This window comes from Tripterygium wilfordii, chromosome 17 (genome assembly GCF_013401445.1).
Source record: "Tripterygium wilfordii isolate XIE 37 chromosome 17, ASM1340144v1, whole genome shotgun sequence".
Lineage (NCBI taxonomy): Eukaryota > Viridiplantae > Streptophyta > Magnoliopsida > Celastrales > Celastraceae > Tripterygium > Tripterygium wilfordii.
Genome location: NC_052248.1, coordinates 9,619,899 through 9,628,179, shown reverse-complemented (window position 1 = coordinate 9,628,179; position 8,281 = coordinate 9,619,899). Strand labels below are relative to the sequence as shown.

At 37.2% G+C, this 8,281-nt stretch overlaps 1 protein-coding gene across 1 annotated transcript in view; it reads left to right on the top strand.

Annotated features, from left to right (window-relative positions):
* The first annotated feature begins 226 nt into the window (after nucleotides 1–226).
* Nucleotides 227–8,281, top strand: part of LOC119982175 (DExH-box ATP-dependent RNA helicase DExH7, chloroplastic) — a 61,485-nt gene continuing 53,430 nt past the window's right edge. The window contains exons 1-7 of the mRNA XM_038825409.1: nucleotides 227–570; nucleotides 750–852; nucleotides 979–1,169; nucleotides 3,483–3,536; nucleotides 5,118–5,268; nucleotides 5,355–5,755; nucleotides 7,544–7,762. Of these exons, the coding sequence (XP_038681337.1) occupies nucleotides 262–570; nucleotides 750–852; nucleotides 979–1,169; nucleotides 3,483–3,536; nucleotides 5,118–5,268; nucleotides 5,355–5,755; nucleotides 7,544–7,762 (1,428 nt within the window). The 5' untranslated portion in view covers nucleotides 227–261. The remainder of the gene's footprint in view (nucleotides 571–749; nucleotides 853–978; nucleotides 1,170–3,482; nucleotides 3,537–5,117; nucleotides 5,269–5,354; nucleotides 5,756–7,543; nucleotides 7,763–8,281) is intronic.

Here is an 8,281-nt window from a genome sequence, read left to right as displayed (position 1 = left end):
AAATAAGGCTCGCACGGGCTGACACACGAAAGAGATGTGAGGTATTATCATGTTTTTTGGGTTTCATGTAGGTTCGGATGGGTAGATTGGGTAATATTTACAATTGGATGCTACACTGAGAAATAAAATCCGTACGGATGATACATCAGAAAAAAATCCTATATTGATGCCAATTTCATCAGTTCCCTTCGTTTTGGAAGATTCGTGTTGTGCCTGGTGCCGCTGATCAGTTTCTCTATTACAGGAGAGACTTGAAAGGAAATGGCTCCGAAAAAGAAGACACAAAACAAGAACAACGCCAAAGCGTCCTCAACTTCCAAAGCCAAATCACAATCCTCCTCCTCCTCGGCGTCCGGTCCACGGCTCCAGATATCGACCGAGAACGAGAACCGGCTGCGTCGACTCTTACTCAACTCCGGCCGTCCCGCCCAGCAATCAGCGACTCCAGTTGTTGAAGAAAGTACTCTCTCGAAGTCACAAAAGGCCAAGAAGCTCAAGGCCGTTTACGAGAAGCTCTCTTGCGAAGGCTTTTCCAACGATCAAATTGAGCTAGCCCTTTCTACTCTTAAAGTAAATTTAATCTCTCCCTCTCTCTCTCTACATTCTTTCTATGAGGAAAAATAAACAAAATGAAGAAAAAAATGAGTGGGGAAGTTCCAATTTGTTGCTTAAATTCAGTTATGGCATGCAATACAGTTTGTTTGGAATTTTTGTCGTGTAACAAGTTTTATTGTAAAATTGTTGATTAGGATAAGGCTACATTCGAGGATGCTCTTGATTGGTTATGCTTAAATTTACCGAGCAATGAGCTTCCTCTGAAGTTTTCAAGCGGGACTTCTGTGCATAATGGAGGTACTTTCCAATTTGCTTTCACATATCTATAGCGTTTTGCTGTTTTGATTAAGAAACGTGATCATAAGATTAAGTATGTTGTATTTTTGAACACTGGTGTTATCACCGTGTGATGCAATTGGCTAGGTGGTTCTGTTAATGTGATATCTACTGCTCGGGAAGATTGGACTCCTTCCTCGGAACCATCTAGCAAGAGCACAGGTGAAGTGCAAGGCATTTCTGTTAGAATCAAGGGGCACCGGTATGATGATAGTCTTGATTCTTTCCAACCGTCTCAAGCAGATTGGATCCGACAGTATGTTGAACAAAATGAAGAGGTTTATGGGCACAATTTAATATATTATTTCTGTGGGAATTTCTTTATATTCTTAATATTTAGAGAAGAATGGCTTCATGATGCTGTTCTCTCTGTGTTTAACTATTTTGTGAAGTATATATGTTGCGAGCATCAAATTTGCTTTATGTCAGGACGGTACACAATGGAAACTATGTCCTTATCGAGAAGACTCATGGAAAAAATACCGAGAGAAATAAGGAGACTTTCATATAGCTTTTATCGGGTTGGAGAAGTTTTGTGATAGCCTGATAGGGTCCTAGCAAGTCATGTGGTAGGTTTTAGGGAAGAGAGGAGTTCTAGCTCGGCACATTAATGTAATTAAGCATATTTACGAATGGGCAGTAGCTAGTGAAGAAAAAGTGGAGGATCTATAGACGAAAGTCCCATAAGAATAGTATTGCTTTTAGGATTGGGCATTGAATTGTTTTTTGGCATAGCGATGAGTTTGAAGTTGGAACGCAGAGACAGACCTTGAAATCTGATGATTTTGGAATAAGTGGGATCAAAGCGTGATATATGGTATTTAAAATTTGTAATGGCAGGAGAGGAGATGAGGAATCAATTACCATGTATGAGAAAAACTACTGAAGACTGAAACTTTTTATTATATCGGGTCTATAATTCAAAACGAAGTAGGGATCTTGAAGCAAGTGGATTAAAGCTTGGTTAATGAGTGCATATGGGGTGGTTTTTTATGGTCAAGGGATATCCTCAAAGTTGGACGTTTATATAGGTTAGCTAAATGCCTTGCATTGATGCACAAGTCCCAATGTTGTATTGTTAAAACATTTGCAATGGAAGACCCAATACGTGCACAACAAACAAGGCCCAAAACACTAGGGGCAACAACAAAGACCCACACTAAGGGCAACAACAAAAGCCCAATTTCATGGCTTCCATACCATGGTATAATTGGCTCATAAGTGACCCAAACACTCTCTCTAAAAGGACCTATTAGAGAGGGGGGAGGGAACCACCTTTTTTTTTTTTTTTTTTTTGAAAGAAAAATTTTTATTAACTGCACCAAGGGGGTGCAACCCACAAAGCAAACAGATCAAGGATTAAGGTTCACAAAAATATTAGAACAAGAACCACTTATAAGCCTATGAATTTTACTCAAAACTTATCAATGTGGGCTTTTACACTCTACCATGTATAATTAAGCGCAAAGAATGATTGTACCAAAAACGAGAATATTGAGTTGGATGTGCATTAACACAAGGGTTGGATGACAAATGGAATTGTTCGATCTAAGGTAGGGGTAGTGTTGATCGAAGATGCATGAAAATCATCTAATATAGTTTGAGCATGTACAATGTAGATATATTAGTGCACGAATTTGACAAGTCAGAGAAAAAAATTCAACTAGAACTGAATGGAGAAGAGGGAGACAAAAGACATGGGTGGAAGTGATAAAAAGGGGATGTAGACTCTATAGGATGTCGAGAGGATTGCTGTATTGCTTTACGTAGGAAGGAATGTTGAAGGAAAACTCTTATTGTGGATTCAGACTAATTTCTCTTGTGTAAACAATTGGTGCATTTCCATATATAGAAAAAAAGAACGAGAAAGAAGTGGCTCTTTTGACCACCTGTCCTTATAGTTTGGCAGTAATCATCCTCGTTAGGAGTTTTAAGATGCTGTGATTTATGTGTTGGCTCTCTTTTGCTTCATCTTTTGGGTGTTCTCTTGTATAGTGCTCATGTGTTTGGGTGCACCTTTTGTTAGCATCTTATGAAGTATGAACGGAAAAGAAATGTGCAATGACATGTCATAGTGGCGGAAACTGTGCTAACATGTCATGTATGCAATAGAAGACTTTTGTTTTGTATCGACATTTTCACATTGAGAAATTTTGAAATAGTAGAGTTTGACTATATTTCCCACTGCCAAAGAAGAGGATACAATAGTGTTGCTTATTTACTTTCAATCAATGTCAATTTCAGTGTGGTAATTTTCTTGAGAGTGGTAAAAAGTAAACAACAGAACAAAGTGTGTGTGGTAAATTTTACAGTGATGGTAATGGCGGTTCATTCACTGGGTTTTTGAATGGATCCTTGGCATGATATAGATAGAAACCCTGCAAGATTCATTTCTTACAAGTGATATGCATCTTGAGGAAGATTCATTTCTCCGGTATACTTCTGGTTTTCTTGCTTTTCTGTCATCAAAATCATTCTAAAACTTACCACCATTTGTTGATATTTGTTAGTGAGCTTAAGGCATTATATTGTGAGAACTATTAGTGTTTGCTGAGCCTTTTCTCAAGTCACAAAATCTTAATGACGTGCAGGATGAAACCAGAACATGGGAGGATGATGAAGTTTACCACAGATTTACAAGTGAGGTAAATTTAATCGTCTTTGGTATCTTGAAAACACTGTGGTTTCCTATTTGTTCAACCAGCTGTTTTTAGTATACTAGTTAGTCTAGTTTATAGCCCATGCATCTGGTGAATATCCAAATTAAGAAAATCAATGCTAAAAAAAAAATAAAAAAAGAAAAGAAAAGAAAAGAAAAGAAAGAGCGACAATCAGAGAAATTAAGCCTTCCATAATTTTACCTTCAAGTAAATTTGACTACACGAACTTTCAGAGGAAGATAGATGAGAGTTTCCCCTGCATAATCTCTCTGTTTTTTATCGTCTTCAAGTTGTATCATGATAGACAGAATACATGTAATGGCCTCATTATCAAATGCATATATTAGCATCATACTGAAAGAAATTCAACAAATCTCTATAACAATCATGAGTGTGAACTTGTTTTCATGTATTTTTCGATGCTTTGCATTATGTTAAGAAATAGTTGGATGTGTGGAGTATGGTGATGCCTCTTAAGTCTTGGCGGAAGCACAATCCAAACTGGCCTTCAGCGTTAGATATGTTATTGATTGGATGTTCGTTTATGTGCCTCTAGCATTGTAGCTTAGGAACATCTTTAAGTATACTTATAAGTTGATTCATGTGAATGTTCAATTAAAGTTGGTTTATGTATCCACTTTAAAACTCTTTGAATCATCTTTGTTCTTCCTTTGATCTTTAAGGATAGAATAGCTGCGAGTGTAGAGAAGGAAGCTCATGTGATCATTATGTCATGCATATCTTGTTCATAGTTTGCTGAGTCTGTGATAATGCTTTGGTAAGTCTCTTGGTATTTGTGCTGTTACTGTGAGTTTAGAATTTATTAAGATGAGAGGAGGATGAAACTGGTTCTTTCTATGCTGAACCTAAGACAGATGAGAGGATGTTGACCTGGTTCTTTTAATGCCGAATCTACAACAGATACCATTTGTCTGATACTCCGATTACCTTCCCATGCTATGCTTATTTGCCTTGATGTTGGTTTCTATCTGGATGAGTCAAGGCTTAAGCTTATGGTTTTCTTTATTATCTAGGAAAATAATGTGGTTATTTGATTTTATCATATGATTACGGACTATATTTCCTTCTTTATGGAAAGTGTAACGATGAAAGTCATTCAGCTAGTTCGAATGTCCATCACGAGGATGATATGGAGTGAAATGAATGAGATCTTTTAACTCTTACATGATGTTTTTATTGATTATTGGTTTAGTTGCGTTAAGCTTTGGTTCTCCACTATCTGTAACTGTAAGTTATAACAACTTGTGGAGGCCTTAAGCTTAGCCTCTTGGTAATCTCTTTTGCACCTGCTTCGTGCTTTATCTTTTCCATTAAAAAATGTGTCAATTTCAGAAATTCGTTTACTCTTTCGTTTATTATCCTGGTTACTCAATGGGGTTTTGGCTTTAACTGATGTAATAATTCCGGGCTTGCTCCAATCCTTTGATATTGGTTCTTGTTATATCTTAAGTAAAACTGTTCTTCATAATAGTCAGGTACGAGCTACCATGTTTGGTGGTATCTTTATTGTCTATTCATTCTTATGCTTCCATTTGAATATCATAGGTCTCTGAACCAAGGTCCTATGATGCTATTGCGGAAGAGTACCTTGCAGCACGGTTGGAAGCCACAAAAGCCAAAGAAAAAGGTGACAAGAAACGGCAGGAACAAGCAGGCCACATCATTCGGAAACTCAAACAAGAGTTGTCTGCTTTAGGTTCAATTCTGCTCGTTCCTTTTCTGTGTTAAAATTTCGTCATTAGATACTAAATGTTCTAATGACCGTTTCTACGTACTGAGCAGGACTATCAGATGATGTGCTGGCATACGATTTTGCAAACGAACTTGCTTCTGCAAACACATCTGCTCATTTGATGCCTCACGAACATTCAGAAGAAGCAACTTCGGACGACACTGCAGAAGCTGATTCAGCCTTGACAGTGCTTGCAGATGATTTAGTAATTGATGGAAATGATCTGGAGTGCTGCAGCTCCAAGGAGTTCCAGGAAAGTCCTAATCCACCTCTTCCACAGAAAGGAGTTTCAGAAGAGTCAGCAGATGTGGAACTTGGTGATTTCTTTTCAGAAGATGCTTCATTAAATGAAGCTTCAACTTCTCAAGTCATGAAATTGCAAAAGAAAGAAAAAATGAAGGAGTTGTGTAGCGAGAAGAATTTAGAGAAATTAAATGGCATTTGGAAGAAGGTAAGGGTTAAGTTTTTGATGCCACATGGTCATGTGATTTAATGTGTAGTTAGTAGGTCTTGTTTTACCTTATATACATCTCATATATCTCGGAGGATTATGCCTGATATGCATTGAAGTTGGTATAATAAGTTTTTCCGAAAGAAAAATAAAACTATTAAGAGGAGCACCAAGGAGGTCCAACCAGAAAACAAATTGCAGGGCACTTAAGTTAATGTTCTCTAAGAGGTCGTTATGAGAATCTGATAACAAGAACTTAACAGTTCGGAGCCATCTATCCATAGAAAGACCAAAATAAGTTTCAATACTACCATTCCTCTCCTTCCAAATTAGCCAGATTGTTGCAAGTGGAGTAGTCTTGAGGATCTTCATTTAAATCTGCTATTGCCTTAAGTTCAGAGCCTAAATCACTGAACAAAACCCACTCTAAGCCTATGAGATTTCTAATGACAGGCCGAATTAACCTAGTCCAATCACACTGAAGCAAGATATGGCTCCAGACTCTTCAGCTTCTCGTTTGAGAGGACACATTTTAATCATGGTGAAGCTAAATTTAAGATTATCTATTGTTAGAATTTTACCCAGTTGACCCCCAGTTTAAGCAAAGCAATATTTGCCGAGCTTTGACATTCCAATTTGTTGCAGCCTTGGAAACAGATGATTGCCCAAGTGGTAGTTGCTCTTGAGCAGTTCCCGGTAGTGGGATCTGTCTGACTGATGCAGCCATTCTTAGTGAGGTTCCAACTAATTGTCTTCCAAAATTGATGTTTACGTTCTGCTTATACATAATTGGGGAGGTGGAAATGTTCTCATGTACCGCTTTATCTTTATTACTGGCCAAATTGTAGAGACGTGTGAACCATAGTTTCAGGAGAATTTTACAATACCAAGTATCATTTCAAAAGCTGATACAATCTCCTCTGAGGTTGCGCCAACCTTAGTGGAAAAATAACAACAGCAATCATTCCATTCCTGTCTTATATTTTCCTAGAGGCTTGTACCATAAGGATCCTATCAGACATAGATTTCCAACACCATCCTGCAAGCCATGTTTGATTGTTATAATTTCTACAAAAGTGCTACTTGTTGATACAAAATTTCTGTAGGCATTTCCTGGAAAGTGTTTAAATTAACTTGTTTTCACCAATTTTTGAAGTGAAAGAAATTTGAAGGTGCACTATTGACAGTGATGGAAAAAGATGCAGTGGAGATACATGTCTTTATCCATTAGCTCCATCTTTGCCCGATGCCTTTTTTTGGTGGCACCTTCATGGAGAAAATCCAATTAATGTTGTCGAAGGCTTTTTTGATATCTTATTTGCAAATAAGAGTCTGTTAGTTTGTTTTCAAGTGGTAATAAACTATTTCATGAGCTATCATTAAAAACATTGAGAAGTTGATGGCCTTCAACACAGGCATGCTGAGCTGAATTGTTTATTCCTCCCCATAACCTTAAGCCTTACTGCAAATACCTTTAACAACCATTGATAAACACGGGAGGGAAAGCTTATCAGTCTGAAATCTGTAATGTTGCAATATTATGAGAAGTATTCAAAGTTCATTAAACGTTTCACATTTGTTTTCTAGTCTTTAGTCATATTAATTTTTGGATATCTTTGCTGTGTTTCTGTATTAATCCTCCAGATATCTTATGTTTAATCTTTCACCTTGTTGTGCATGCTACCTGTGGTTCTCTTTCTCTTTCGCGTTCTTTACATTATGTGATCTGATCTCAGTAGCTGTTCATTTGTACAGCCAGTTTTGTGATATTGTTTGAAATATTGACAGGGGGACCCACAGAAGATTCCAAAGGCACTTCTTCAACAATTGTGTCAAAGATCAGAATGGGATGCCCCAAAATTCAATAAAGAGCTCACAATGGCAAATAATTCCATTTACACTGTAAGTGTATTACGAAAAGCTAGTGGAAGAGGAAAGAATAGAAAAGCTGGGGGTTTAGTCACTCTTAAGCTTCCTAATAAGGATGCAACTTTTGAGTCTGCTGAGGTATTTAATCATTTATACCTTTATATACATAATTGATTTATCAATCTCTAGAACAGTGCATTTTTGGTAAAATAACTGCAAAATGTCTATCAATTTGGCACCTTGTATGTATCTGTTAATTTTTATGTGAAAATTTAGGTAGGTAGGTAGATTGGATGACTAAAGTCATTGTAGTTTTTTTCATTTTAGTTGCATTCTACATCCGTCCTCCTCCTCATCCTTATGAAAGCTTAAAACCAAACTTTTTGGGGTTCACATGGAAAAGTTGGGATCCACTGAGTGGGTTTTTCCCTTTGTTTTTCGCTCAAGTGGAATATTCCTTAGCATTCAGGCTCATAGTTTTTTACAAAGTTTTATAGTAGTCAGCTTACTCCAACACTTTCCCTTTATCTGACTTTGGACTGCCTGTGATACTAACTTGAGTTAGTGGCGTTCTATGTTCCATTAATAATTTTTCAGTTTGTTGTTCGGGAGTTGTCAGTCATGATGATGCAAACTTTAATAGTGTGCATTCATTTA